Genomic DNA, 15,532 nt, shown 5'->3' with positions numbered 1-15,532 from the left:
ATCAAAGCCCGAAGGACCAGGAATGGGAGAAGGGCAAGAAAGATGCTTGAATTATCCACCTGGGAGCAAAACTGAGAGCTAGGGGTCTATGTTGGGGAAGCCCCATATGGGTCGCCCAGCAAATCCAGGTGTTACCAATGCTGTTCCCCATTGTGGCCCCAGACCCAGTGTGGAGATGCTCCATGGGAACAGAGGCAGCACTTACGACAGCCTCTGCAGGAAGCACTTGGGGTGTCTCAGAGTCTTGCACAGCAACCTGGCACTCTCATCTGTAAGCTCATTTGCTGTGAGGTTCAGGCATGTGAGGGACTAGTTGACTTCAAGGGCTGAGAAGAAATAAGCCCACTGCTGAGTGGTGTCAGAACAGGATCCCAGCCTGTGAGATAAATGGGGGAAAGCCATTCTTCTGGGAGGACAGAGAGGCCACATCAGCTTACTATGCTTCCCTGAAGACTATATACTGGATTTCCATTTCATTCTACTCCAATAGGTGCCCAACCCTGACCTGAATTAGTACTGAGAATTGATCTCCTTTGCTTCTTCAAATGTCCCCATTGCCATTTGATCAACATCCAACCTCATGTAAGAGAAAAAAAATCTATAATACAATTAGGCATGAAGTTTCACTAACGTGGCCTGTTACTGCTCAAACTCTGCTTTTTTTTTAAATATGAAATTTATTGTCAAATTGGTTTCCATACAACACCCAGTGCTCATCCCAAAAGGTGAAACTGCCTTTTTAAAAAAAAAAAAAAAATTAACGTTTATTATTGAGAAACAGAGCATGAGCGGAGGAGGGGCAGAGAGAGATGAGACACAGAATCGGAAGCAGGCTCCACGCTCCGAGCTGTCAGCACAGGGCCCGAGGCGGGGCTCCAACTCACAAACCACAAGATCATGACCTGAGCCAAGGTCAGACGCTTCACCAACTGAGCCACCCAGGCGCCCCATAGGGAGTTCTTAAAATTAGTACCTTTCTGGCCTCAGAGATTAGCCTATAATGAAGAGGTTATAAATTTGCTTAAGTCATTGGAATACAGACAGGGTGGAATGTGAAGGGTCTCGAATCCTGTGAGCCTAAGTGGGAGATTCTGATTCAGACATTTGCTAAGGTTTAGTGTACCCACTTAGAAACATCACTTAACAAAACTTTAGAGTAACATTTTTTTTTCTAATTAAATGAGGAACAACATCAAAAATCATCCATAGGGAAAGAGCTACCCTTTGTGTCTTCCCCCTGTGCAAAACAGGTCATATTCCTGTTTCATTCAATGCTCAAGACCCCGTTTTATGGATGAGGAAACAGCTCAGAATCCTAGAGGTAAAAAATGGTATTTGGAAGTGAGCTCAAATCCAAAAACAAAACAAAACAAACCTGTGCTGCTAGCCTGTACCTCAGGCTGCCACCCAACTAAACCAAAGGAAGGAAAAACGGTTCCCTAGGTGGGTGATGATCATCAGAGTGCTCATGGGGGTGGGAGGCGGTCTCTGAGGAATTGCTCAAATCAGTGAAATACCAGCAGCCAGGATACTTGATGCTTCTGTGGTATTGCTGAGTGGTCAGTTAGGGTTGATGGTTGCTCTGAATCCTACCATGTAGACAACCTGGAGTCTAAGACACCATGTCCCTGAGCCAGAGGACAGTGCGGAATTCTGGGTGTTTCTTTGCCCTCGGGGCTCGTTATTCAATGCACAAGACGAGCTAGCTGGAGAAAAAAGAATGTGGATGGGGTTTCTGCCTCTGTTCGAGACTACGTCCCCTGTTTAACGTGGCATCCGATCCGAGTAGGTCTGTCTCCTTTCCCGTTCACCCAGGGGTATGGGGTAGCTAGCGCACGGCATCAGATGACTGCTGAGAAAAGCAAGGACCGGGAGATCTATCTCAGATACTGCAGGTTACATCTGGAGTGTTTCAGTGGCTCACACAACAGCAGCAGCAGCAGCTTGTCACTGTGGCTACCACCGTCCAGGACCAGGTAGGTCAGAGTCTTCTTACCAATGACAGCTAGACACAAGTTCCGATAAGCATCGGCAGGGGAGACCTTTTTGATCCTAGGGAAAAACAAAAAGGGGTTCCGTCTTGAGTGCTGTGGACACAGAGAGGTGAGCAGTCTCGGGGTCAAGGTGGACGGGGGAAGATGGTCAGGAAAGCGGACGAGGAGAGCGAGTCAATAGAGTGATGGCTGGAAAGAAGAAAAGCAAGGACGGCTGAAGGGGTCATCACCATTGTCTTAGTTCATGCTGATGAAATGCGCTCTCCTTGTGTTTTTGTGTCCTGCCATGTGTCTCCTTCAGCTCACAGCCTTCTTCCCCTCACCTTCAATGTCTACTGACCTTCCCTAGCAAGAATAAAGGACTTCTTTTATTATTTTTTAAAAAAAATTTTTTAACGTTTATTTATTTTTGAGATAGAGACAGAGCATGAATGGGGGAGGGTCAGAGAGAGGGAGACACAGGATCCAAAACAGGCTCCAGGCTCTGAGCTGTCAGCACAGAGCCTGACGCGGGGCTCGAACTCACGGACCGCGAGATCATGACCTGAGCCAAAGTCAGACGCTTAACTGACTGAGCCACCCAGGCGCCCCAAGAATAAAGGATTTCTGACTGCCACTCCCGGTAGCCGTTTCCATTTCCACAAAGGTGTTTCCACTAAGGCTACAGCACGTTATGGTTTATGAGTTAGAAAACAAACTAGACTCCCTGAGGGTATGGGCCACGAAGAGTCACCCGATGCTTGCCACATCGGCTAAAGTTAACAAGTCGGGAGACCGCAGACATTGGCAAGGATGCCGAGAAAGGGGAACCCTCGTGCACTGCTGGTGGGAATGCAAACCGATGCAGCCACTCTGGAGAACAGTATGGAGGTTCCTCAAGAAGTTAAAAATAGAACCACCCTACGACCCAGCAATTGAACTATTAGGTACTTATCCAAAGGATACAAACATGCTGATTCCAAGGGGCACCTGCACCCCCGTGTTTATAGCAGCGCTATCAACAATAGCCAAATCATGGATTGTGGAATGTTAAATAGGATTACAAGAAATCTTAAACGGAGTAGAACATGAATTTCCTCCAATCCAACTGTGGACTTCAAGAAACAATTCAGCACTAAAAAAAAAAATGATAAGATTTTTTGTTTCTGGCATCTGGACTCTATGCCACCTTCTTCAGAGTAAGAGTTAATCAACCTGGTGTTATGCATCATGAAATCTAGCTCCTAAGTTATCCTGTGTGCACAGCAGGAAATAACTGGGGGAAATTTTTCTTTCAGGGCCTTTCTGAGGCATCATTAACGAATCCTAATTTGACATCGACTCAACACCCGCCACGACTGCCTCTTCTACCCTGTAATTGCAGATCTTCATTTACACTTATATTTTTAGAGGTTCTTCTCCTGTTTTTGTACCTCCAAACCTGGCACTCCATCCCCCTGTTGTAAAACACTCCCTAAACCCACAACTGGTCTAATAACGCATGACCCTTCATGTTTAGATAACGAACATTCCCATCAGTTTATCCAAAAGAGGCCTCAAAATGAAATTTTCAGCACCGAGTGCCAGAGTAAGGCGGATGCCGGCTGTTCAGGACCTCTGCTTACATTGTCCAAAACTCTTAGTGGAACAGGTTATGGGTGCCATCGAATTCTTGTTTTCTCATGTAAAGCCTTATACAACCAGACCAATGTAAACTTTCAAGGCCATACAGAAGAAACTAACATCTTTCCAGCCACCAACCTATGTCAGATCACTTTGAACACACAAGTCCCGTGGCATTCTGAGAAAAGCAAGCTACCGATCTCCTGACATCACCAGGTACAGTCAACTGATGTTTGCCAGAGCTATTCCTTCCAAGTATATAGCACATTTCGGGTGGCTTAAGTAAACTTTCTAAGGCATGTTGGTTTGGAGAAGGTGATGGTAGGGAGTTTCAGCAGTGTAGCGGTCTGTAATTTTGAACACAACTTCTAAAGTTTATCACTTGCACAAGTATTGGTTTTAAAGAATACCCTAACAGTCACCTGCCCAGGCGGCCCCATCATGATTTACTTGTGCCCCAACCTACCTCACTACCTGGACTCCTTTCTCAATCCCATCCCACATACTAGTTATAAATTCACCATTGCCCTATCAACGCTTCCTTATTCACATTATTTAAAACTGTTTCTCCCAAGAGGGAGGGAGCCAAACCGTAAGAGACTCTTAAAAACTGAGAACAAACTGAGGGTTGATGGGGGGTGGGAGGGAGGGGAGGGGAGGTGACAGGTATTGAGGAGGGCACCTGTTGGGATGAGCACTGAGTGTTGTATGGAAACCAATTTGACAATAAATTTCATATTTAAAAAAAAAAACAACTGTTTCCCCCAATTTCCACCTGGGTCTCCTTCTGACATGCATGTACCTATATTTCCTATAGGAGAGTTTCAACTATGCCCATAGCAGATGTATGGAAACCTCCAAACACTTGGCCAAGTTTCATGAAAATAACTCAAGGTAACATACAATTCTTTCACTAGGAGCCATGTCAATATGTTGTATTCTGGGCACCTGGTTAGTCAGCCTGGTCAGGCATCCAGACTGCTGCCACATTAAAAATGCCTGGGGATTAGTTTCTACTCACACCACTTTCTGGAGATGACAGGTGGCACGGGTTATTTGCTCACAAAGAATCCTCATGGAGGAGGGACTCAAGAAGCTTTGGCTCACATCCAAGAAGCACAGGCTCTTGTTTGAACTGAACACCGAGCAGAGATCCGCCCAGAGCTGGAGAGAGAGATGGTCATACTGTGACCTAGAAGGAAGGGATGGACAAGAGCGTCTGCTGAAAACCATGTATGGCAGCACTTTCAACAATAGCCAAATTATGGAAAGAGCCCACATTGTCCATCAACCAACAAATGGATACAGATGTGGTTTATATATACAATGGAATACTACATGGCAATGAGAAAGAATGAAATCTGGCCATTTGCAGCAACGTGGATGGAACTGGAGGGTATTATGCTAAGTGAAATAAGTCAGAAAAATACAGACAGCATATGTTTTCACTCACATGTGGATCTTGAGAAACGTAAGACCATGGGGGAAGGGAAGGGGAAAATAGTTACAAACAGAGAGGGAGGGAGACAAACCGTAAGAGACTTAAATACAGAGAACAAACTGAGGGTTGATGGGAGTGGGGGAGAGGGGAAAGTGGGTGATGGGCATTGAGGCAGGCACCTGTTGGGATGAGCACTGGGTGTTGTATGGAAGCCAATCTGACAATAAATTATATTTAAAAGAAAAAACAAAGAAAAGCATTTATGGGAAGAGTAGGAACTGGCAGGCTGTACCACAAAGGAAACCACCGACAAAATGAAAAGGCAGCCTATGGAATGGGAGGAAATATTGGCAAATCATATCATCTGATAAGGGGTTAATATCCAAAACATGTAAAGAACACCTACAAGTCAAAAAAAAAAAAAAAAAAAAAAAAGACTTAAAAATGGGTAGAGGATCTGAAAAGACATTTTTCCAAAGAAGACATTCAGACGCCCAACAGGCACATGAAATGATGCTCAACATCACTCATCATCATGGAAATTGCACCTCGCATCTGTCAGAATGGCTGGACTCAAAAGACAAGAAAAAAAAAGTGTTGGCGAGGGTATGGAGAAAAGGGAATCCTCTCGCCCTGTTGGTGGGAATGTAAATTGGCACAGCCACCATGGAAAATGTCTGGAGGTTCCTCAAAACCTTAAAAATAGAACTACACTGGGGCGCCTGGGTGGCGCAGTCGGTTAAGCGTCCGACTTCAGCCAGGTCACGATCTCGCGGTCCGTGAGTTCGAGCCCCGCGTCAGGCTCTGGGCTGATGGCTCAGAGCCTGAAGCCTGTTTCCGATTCTGTGTCTCTCTCTCTCTCTCTGCCCCTCCCCCGTTCATGCTCTGTCTCTCTCTGTCCCAAAAATAAATTAAAAAAAAAAAAAAACGTTGAAAAAAAAAATAGAACTACACTATGATCCAGGAATCCTATTTCTGGCTATTTTGCCGGAGAGAATGAAATCACTATCTTGAAAAGATATCTGCCCTCCCATGTTCATGGCACCATTATTTACAATACTCAAAATAGGGAAGCAACCTAAGTGTCCACTGATGGATGAATGGATAAAGAAAATGTGTGTGTATGCGACAGAATATTATGCAGCCACAAAAAAAAAAAAAAAAAAAAAAAAGGAAATTTTGCCATTTGTGGCAACATGGATGGATCCCGGGAGCATTACGCTAAGTGAAGTAAGCCTGGCAAGGCAGAAAGACAAATACTGAATGGTCTCACTTATACATGGAACCCAAAAGAAACAAACACGAAATCATAGAACAGATTGGTGGTTGCCAGAGGCAGGATGTGGATAAAATGGGTCAAAGTGGTCAAAAAGTACAAACTTCCAGACAGAGGTCCTGAGGGTGTGATGTATGGTATGGCGGCTCTAGTTTGAGAAAAAGAGAATCATTGGGGCGCCTGGGTGGCTCAGTTGGGTGAGCGTCCGACTTGGGCTCAGGTCATGATCTCCCAGTTCCTGGGTTCGAGACCCATGTGGGGCTCTGCGTTGGCAGCTCAGAGCCTGGAGCCTGCTTCGGATTGTGTGTGTGTCTCTCTCTCTGCCCCCCTCCCCACTCACAGTGTCTCACGGTCTCAAAAATAACCATTAAAAATTTTAATTAAAAAATTTTTTAAAAACAATTGTTAAGGAAAAAATTGTTAAGGAAATATCCAGATGGTCTAGGGATACCCTGAACCTGGTCCCATTAACACTAAGGTTCCATTCCTAACCTGAACATCACGACCTGCACCTTGAGTGGCAAGCTGGCAGGAGAAATTCTGGCCAGAAGCCCGTTCTGACCCTCAGCCACACGGAGCGGGAAGTCGGCCCGGTTCCGGGTGCCGCAGGGTGGGAGGCTGAGGGCGGGGGCAATTAACAAAGTGAACCGTTAGGCTCCTTACCCGGCAGCCCGGGCCTCGGACCCCGACGCGGTGTCGTCGTCCAGGAACACGCCCTTTTCCACCCGCAGACACAGCTTCTGCAGCCGTTCGCAATGCTTGAGGCAGAAGGACGCGTGCGCGAGGTCCGTGGGGTCTTTCAAGTGCAGGGACACTTCCGTGACCTGGGCCACGGCTTCCTTCACCAGCGGTTCGTCCTGCGATTCGTAGAGACGGCACAAGGTCTCCCTCGTGTCCGTCACCGAGGAGAAGGGGCCGTTCTCGGGGGACCTCACGGTGCACGCCAACAGCTCGCGCTTGAGCTCCGTGGACACCGGGCAGCCGAAGGCGGCCCCCAGCTCCCTGACCCTGTCTTCGTTGGCGAGGTCGAACAAGAAGCGCCCCACGTGGGCCAGGTGGGGGTTCCGCCGCCCTTCCTCCTTGCAGAGCACCCTCCGCACCCCGCGAGCGCTCCAGCCGGGGCCGCCCTCGCCGCCGCCCAGGACGTAGAGCGCGGCCGCCAGGAGGTGCTGCAGGCTCAGGTGCAGGAAGCGGTAGCAGCCCGCGCACTCGCCGCTCTCCTGCAGGAGGCTCCGGTCCACGAAGGGGCGCAGGTCGGCCTCGCGCACGCCCAGTCTGCGCAGGTCCCGGGGCTCAAACAGCGAGGTCTGCGCCCACACGCCCTCGGCCGCCAGGAGGCACAGGGCGCGCAGCGGGGCCCGGGGGCGCGGGCGCGGGCAGCTGCCCGGCGCGGGCGCGAACCGGCTGCACAGGAAGCGCAGCAGCAGCGACGTGGCGGTGCGGCACGTGCGGCCCGGGTCGTCGCCCTCGTCCGCGGGCAGCCGCAGGCAGGCGCCCAGCATCCAGCACACGGCGGGCGCCGAGCCCAGGCGGAGCAGCGCCGCGTTGCTTCTCATCAGCTGCCAAGCGCGCCGCGCCTGAGCCTCGCCTCCCAGCTGTCGCCGCAGATACGCCCTGCGCTCCGGCTCCGAGAGCCCCTCGACCTCCACCAGGAGCGGCTGCTCCACCACCAGCCGCAGCTCCCCCAGGGCCTCGGGCCGCGTGGTCACCAGGAGCGTGGCCGCGGGGAGCAGCTTCCTCTTGAGCAGGCCCCCCAGGAGCACGGGCGCCGGCCGCCGCGCGCCCCAGTCGCCGCCCAGGTCGCGCGCCAGCGCCGCGGCGGGCACGCGCAGCTCCTCGAAAGCGTCGATGACCAGCAGGAGCGTCCGCGCCCGCGCGAGCAGCCGCGGAAGGGCCCGGCGCGGGCCCGGGGCGCTGTCGGCCAGCAGCTCCGCCAAGGTGCACGGCCCCCTGCGGCTGAGCGCCTTGCAGCTGAGGTAGAGGGCGGTGGGGCGGGCGCGGGCCTGGCCGGCCTGCGTCCAGTCCAGCATGCACTTCTTGGCCAGCGTGGTCTTCCCGACGCCCGCGGCACCGTGCAGCACCACCGTCTGTGACATTAGCTCTGTGGACGTCCTGGCGTTCAAGAGGGATAGGAACCCTTGGCTTCTCTGGGTCACATGGTCGTGAACGTCGTCGTCATCTCCTGGCCAAGGAGTGTCCTTCTGGATGGAGGATTTCTCCATCGCGTTCCTGTCTCGCTCCTCTGCACCTGTAAGGCTATGCGACGAGACAACGTTGGGGTGCCAGGGATTCAACTCAACTTGAAAACACACTTTGTAAAGGACCAGAAATGAGGACTATCAAGAACAGGCGAGTTACCTTCCGCTACCAGACAGTATTGACCCTCTGGCTCTTGTAACCTGCCAGCCCCCCCATCCCTTTTTTTATGTTTATTTTTTTGAATGTTTACTTACTTTTGAGAGAGAGAGTGCACACAAGTGAGCAGGAAAGGGGCAGAGAGCAAGGGAGACACAGAATCGGAAGCAGTCTCCAGGCTCGGAGCTGTCAGCACAGAGCCTGATGTGGGGCTCGAACACATGAACCGTGAGATCATGACCTGAGCGGAAGTCGAATGCTTAACTGACTGAGTCACCTCGGTGCCCCTAGAAGAATTTTTTTTAATGTTTTTACTTATTTTTGAGAGAGAGAGAGACAGAGCATGAGCAGGGGAGGGGCAAAGAGAGAGGGAGACACAGAATCCGAAGCAGGCTCCATGCTCTGAGCTGTCAGCACAAAGCCCAACATGGGGCTTGAACTCATGAACTGTGAGATCATGACCTGAGCCGAGCTGAAGTCAGACGCTTAACCAACTGAGCCACCCAAGTGCCCCATCCCAGGGCCCAATTTAAGGTGTCATTCACTTGATTCACCCTTGTGCTGACCCTGGCAAAGACTTACTACAAACTAGAGCAGATGATAGGAAACTGGTAGAAGGTAAACAAAGGACCCAGGAGACAGAACCACGAGCTCACTGGTGACTCACAAGGTCAACATCTTACAGTGCAGAGCAGTAGGGAAAGACCAGTCTTCCATAAACGGTGCTGCATCAATTAGATAGCCACATAAAAAGTAAACTCGGATCCCTACATCACAGCACACAACTAATTTGAGATCAATTATAATCTCAATTGTGAACAGCAAGTCCATAAAGCTCATAAGAAGAAAAATAAAAACTGTCCCCACTGGGGAGAAGATATTTGCCAATGACATCTCAGATCAAGGGTTAGTATCCAAAATCTATAGAGAACTTCTCAAATTCAGTACCCAAAAAACAAATAATCCAGTGAAGAAATGGGCAAAAGACGAATAGACACTTTTCCAAAGAAGACATCCAGATGGCCAACAGGCACATGAAAAGATGCTCAACGTCACTCCTCATCAGGGAAATACAAATCAAAACCACACTGAGGTATCACTTCATGCCGGTCAGAGTGGCTAAAATGAACAAATCAGGAAAATATAGATGCTGGAGAGGATGTGGAGAAACGGGAACCCTCTTGCACTGTTGGTGGGAATGCAAACTGGTGCAGCCGCTCTGGAGAACAGTGTGGAGGTTCCTCAAAAAATTAAAAATAGATCTACCCTATGACCCAACAATAGCACTGCTAGGAATTGACCCAAGGGATACAGGAGTGCTGATGCATAGGGGCACTTGTACCCCAGTGTTTATAGCAGCACTTTCAACTGCAGCCAAATTATGGAAAGAGCCTAAATGTCCATCAACTGATGAATGGATAAAGAAAACTGGTTTATATATACAATGGAATACTACTTAGCAGTGAGAAAGAATGAAATCTTGCCATTTGCAACAACATGGATGGAACTGGAGGATATAATGCTAAGTGAAATAAGTCATACAGAGAAAGATACCATATGTTTTCACTCTTATGTGGATCCTGAGAAACTTAACAGAAGACCATGGGGGAGAGGAAGGGGGGAGGGAAGAGAGGGAGGGAGGCAAACCATAAGAGACTCTTAAAATCTGAAAATAAACTGAGGGTTAGTGGGGGGTGGGAAAGAAGGGAAAGTGGATGATGGGCATTGAGGAGATAACCTGTTGGGATGAGCACTAGGTGTTGTATGGAAACCAATTTGACAATAAATTTCATATAAAAAAAAAAGACATCCAGATGGCTAACAGACATGAAAAAATGCTCAACATCATTCATCATCAGGGAAATAGAAATCAAAACCACAATGAGATCCCACCTCACACCTGTCAGAATGGCTAACATTAACAACTCAGGCAACAACAGATGTTGGCAAGGATGTGGAGAAAGGAGAACCCTTTTTCACTGCTGGTGGGAATGCAAGCTGGTGCAGCCACTCTGCAAAACAGTATGGAGGTTCCTCAAAAAATTAAAAATAGAACTACCCTACGACCCAGCAATTGCACTACTAGGTATTTAACCACGGGATACAGATGTGCTGTTTCGAAGGGACACCTGCACCCCAATGTTTATAGCAGCACTATCAACAATAGCCAAAGTATGGAAAGAGCCCAGATGTCCATCAATGGATGAATGGATAAAGAAGATGTGGTATATATATACAACAGAGTATTACTTGGCAATCAAAAAGAATGAAATCTTGCCATTTGCAATTACATGGATGGAACTAGAGTGTATTATGCTAAGTGAAATTAGCCAGTCAGAGAAAGACAAATATCATATGACTTCACTCATATGAGGAATTTAAGATACAAAACAGATGAACTTAAGGGAAACAAAAATAATAACAAGGAGGGAGACAAAACATAAAAGACACTCTTAAATACAGAAAACTGAGGGTTACTGGAGTGGTTGGGGGGGGGGCATGGGCTAAATGGGTAAGGGGCATAAGGGAGGACACTTGTTGGGATGAGCACTGGGTGTTATACATAGGGGATGAATCACTGGAATCTACTCCTAAAATCAGTATAGCACTATCTGCTAACTAACTTGGATGTAAATTAAAAACTAAATAAATACATAAATAAATAAAAATAATGTAAATGAAGGGAAAAATAAACTTAAAAATTTTTTTTAAATTTTTTTTAACGTTTATTTATTTTTGAGACAGAGAGAGACAGAGCATGAATGGGGGAGGGTCACAGAGAGAGGGAGACACAGAATCTGAAACAGGCTCCAGGCTCTGAGCTGTCAGCCCAGAGCCCGACGCGGGGCTCGAACTCACGGACCGCGAGATCGTGACCTGAGCCGAAGTCGGACGCTTAACCAACCAAGCCACCCAGGCGCCCCAACTTAAAATTTTTTTAAAAAAATTTATATGGCACCACAAAAAAAAAACAAAAAACCAAGAACACAAAACACACACAAAAGCAAACAACAAGAAACACAACTATCTCCACTGCTTGGCAGTAATCAAAATAACGTACTAGCCATAAAGGTAAAAACCGATAACCTGAATTCGATTTTGAATCAGGACCTTAGGTTCCTCCAAAGAAAGGAAGACAAAAGGCACAGAAGGTAAAAGGGCAGCTGCAAGCTACGAGCTGAGAGCATATGCACTCAAAGTACGGATACTTTGAAATCCCTATTTTCAGAAGGAATGTTAAGGCATGCAAGGAATTCCAGCAAGCATGCACTAAAACAAGGTAACACTTGGTGGAAAGAAATCCGAAGACTGGAAAAGACACCTCAAAGAAGAGAATGGCCAATAAGCACATTGAAAGGCATTCAACCTCAATAGACCTAAGGGAAATGCAAACGAAGACCCTAATGATAGAGATCGACCCCGCCCCCATCAGAATGGTTAAAATTAAGGAGGGGGGGGGCGGTGGTGGTGGCCTGGGTGGCTCAGTCGGTTAAGCGTCTGACTTTGGCTCAGGTCATGATCTCGCACTCCGTGAGCTCAAGCGGCTCAGAACCTGGAGCCTGCTTCAGGTTCTGTATCTCCCTCGCTCTCTGCCCCTCCCCTGCTCGTTCTCGAGCTCTCGAGCTCTCTCAAAAATAAATAAACATTAAAAAAGGGGAGGGCACCTAGGGGGCTCAGTCGGTTGAGCATCCAACTTCAGCTCGGGTCATGACCTCACAGTTCTTGAGTTCAAGCCCCATGTCAGGTTTAAACTGAAAAAAAAAAACTTGCATTGCCAAACACAGAGGTTTCTCCTGCAGCCAGCCATACCCATGCATTCCGTGACGAGCAGCTTTACCCCTGGCATTAAGTTAGTGCAGACATCTGCAGAAGGGGCATGCACATCCATTCACGGTGCCTGTCCTCATCGTGTCCCCAGAATGTAGCCGTCCAAGAAACCACACAGAAGGAACCCTCAAATTGTATGGATTCAGCCCATGCAAAGCTCCTACTGGGGAAAACTGGTCTAAGGTGGCCTTGGTCAGCAGACTGGTTTTGAACAGAAGTCGGGCGTTGCCGGGCAGAAAAGAGCAGGCATCCACAGTGTCCGAAGAGCCATCTGGTGAGTGGTGGCTTGGGTGTGTGACGACTAAGTGGATTATTCATATTAATTATGATGGTTAGCGTTGGTTTGTATAAACAGCTAGAAACTTCTATGTACGTACACACACACACATGTAAACACGTTTTTAAAGATTAAGAGGAAGTTAGGGGCACCTGGGCAGCTCAGTCTGTTACGCGTCTGACTTGATTTCAGCTCAGGTCACGCTCTCATGGTTGTCAGTTCAAGCCCTGCGTCATGCTTGGGATTCTCTCTCTCCCTCCACCCACCCCTCTTCCCTGCTGGAGCTCCCTCTCTCCCTTTCTCTTTCTCTCTCTCTCTCGCTCGCTCTCTCCCTTTCTTTCTCTCTCTCTCTCTCTCAAGAAAAAAAAAAATAAGAGGAAGTTAGCATAGCTTTTTTGCCTTAGAAGTGACAGAATGAAACAAAGGGAAAACTAGGACTGCATTAAATGTTCACGCTATAAATGTAATCCCTGTATCTGGATAATTTCCTTTACATGTTTCTATAATCCCTGTCTTTTGAAGGAGTTATTATGATAATTAACATCTTAGTATTTCTATCTGTTAGGGACTATTTAAAAAATCACATTTAAGGGTGCCTGGGTGGCTCAGTCAGTTAAGCATCCAACTCTTGATTTCAGCTCAAGGTCATGATCTCACAGTTTATGAGTTCAAGTCCTGCATTGGGCTCCATGTGGACAACAGTCTGCTTGGGATTCTCTCTCTCTCTCTTTCTCTCTTTCTCTCTTTCTCTCTCTCTCTTTCTCTTTCTCTCTTTCTCTCTCTCTCTTTCTCTCTCTCTCTTTCTCTCTCTCTCTTTCTTTCTCTTTCTCTCTTTCTCTCTCTCTCTTTCTCTCTCTCTCTTTCTCTCTCTCTTTCTCTCTCTCTCCTTCTCTCTCTCCCTCACTCCCTCTCCTCCCTCTCTCTCTCTCTCTTTCTCTCTCAAAAATAAATAAACGTTTTTAAATCATATTTAAGCCTTGCAACAATCTGATCAGGTAAATTCTATTATCTGTGCTTTTTATGGTGCAGCTGAGGGATAGGGCAGTGGTGCCCCAAGTGTGGTACTCAGACCAGCAGCATTGTCTGGGAACTTACAGAAAATCCAGATTCTGGGGCCCCATCCCAGACCTACCCATCAGGAAGTCTGGAGATGGGCCCAGGAATCTAGTTTAAGGGCGTCCAGGTGATTATGATAAATGCTAGTTTCAGGACCACCAGCCAAGGAAAGTCAGATCAAGGTCCACAAGAACACACCTGCTGAAGGTGAAACCCAGATCATCATGAGAAGGAGTTTAACTCAAGAACTGGTTTTCTCAGTCACTTATACACTGCCTGAACCACTTAACTAAATAAAAAGCAAATCATCTCTACACCCTCAGGCATTAAATGGGCAACACTAGGGATGAGCCATTTAGTAAGTACATGGAGAAAGGGTAGAACACATCCAATCGTAAGTTAGATTAGGCAAATCTAAGTTGTGTTTTGTGTCCCAAAACACAAAGGATTATGAGGGCTCATGATTGGTATGAAATATTTAATATAAAAATATTCAGACTAAAATGCCAAGTCGGAAAGAAGCCCCCAACAACTGTGCTTGAATGTCAAGGTCACAGATGATTTTATCTTTATGGTCTTTTTTTCAATGCTGTCTTTGATCATCATGCCTTTGGGGTTGGGGAGGGTTGTTAAGTTTTTATTTAAATTCCAGTTAAATGGGTGATGGGCGTTAAGGAGAGTGCTTTTGGGGATGCGCACTGGGTGTCCTATGTGAGAGACCAATCACTGGGCTCTACTCCTGAAGCCAAGACTATACTCTATGTTAACTAACTTGAGTTTAAATTTTTAAAAAATACACTCCAGCTAACATACAATGTAATATTAGTTTCAGGTATACACTATAGTGATTCAACACTTCCATCCATTACCCAGTGCTCATCAGGAGGTGTTTGGTTTTGCGGGAAAAGTCTTAGAAGGGGATCACTGGGTCATAGTCAGGAAAGGAGAACACACTATATCGGTTACGTTTTTCAGCTAAGATCTGAAGGAAGCCATCTCAGGGAGGTAGCAAGGTTACGACATTAGAAGCCAGACCCAAGAGACACAGGTGTAGAGGACATGGGATGTGTATGGGTATTTATAGGGACCCAAGTGGGAGAATGGGACCCTCGGTTCCAGCTCTAAGTGCCCACAAGGTGAAGGGCAGGGTGAGGTTCCTTGACAAGCATACCAACGTGAGGGAAGATGAAGTCCGATGGAATTTTAGATGTAGACAGTGCGTTGGGAGGAAAAGATTTGTACCTAAAGACCAAACACACAGAAAAACAGTATGAAACAGGCAGGAAGTCAGCATCCAGTTCCATCCAGAGTGCCGCTTACAGATCAATAGCGTAGCTCTCGCATAACTGAAAGACCACCAGCTAGCTCTTCAGTTAACACCGAGAACTACTCACTCACTAGACGAGGTAGCCCAGGACAGCAAAACTGTATCAGAGCCGTGTGGAAAGCAAGGTGAACACCCAAGCCTGAATGGTGCACAGACGAGGTTAGCTCCAGGGACCACCCAGGCGATGGTGCATAACATCTCGAGGGACAGAGTGGATGCAAACCGCGACAAAGTCAGAGAAGGAGGCAAGAGAGGAATTCCTGGTTTCATACGAATGCGTAAGAACATTTAAGACATGCACATTTAAGAACCCCATGACTGGGGAGTATCGTAAGACTTCTGCTTCCCACACTGCCCCTGCTCAACTAACGGTGGA

The 15,532-nt window shown here is 47.5% G+C and overlaps 1 protein-coding gene across 1 annotated transcript in view; it reads right to left on the bottom strand.

Annotated features, from left to right (window-relative positions):
* LOC144614672 (NACHT, LRR and PYD domains-containing protein 7-like) overlaps positions 1-15,532 on the bottom strand; it is a 28,867-nt gene that overhangs the window by 6,733 nt on the left and 6,602 nt on the right. Inside the window, 5 exon segments of the mRNA XM_081791424.1 lie at positions 206-453; positions 1,881-2,052; positions 4,618-4,866; positions 6,806-6,931; positions 6,977-8,649. Coding sequence (XP_081647550.1) covers positions 206-453; positions 1,881-2,052; positions 4,618-4,866; positions 6,806-6,931; positions 6,977-8,649 — 2,468 coding nt within the window.

This window comes from Panthera onca, chromosome E2, assembly GCF_046562875.1.
Source record: "Panthera onca isolate mPanOnc1 chromosome E2, mPanOnc1 haplotype 2, whole genome shotgun sequence".
NCBI classification, from domain to species: Eukaryota; Metazoa; Chordata; class Mammalia; order Carnivora; family Felidae; genus Panthera; species Panthera onca.
The sequence above is the reverse complement of the archived record's forward strand: the minus strand, read 5'-3'. Positions and strand labels throughout refer to the sequence as shown.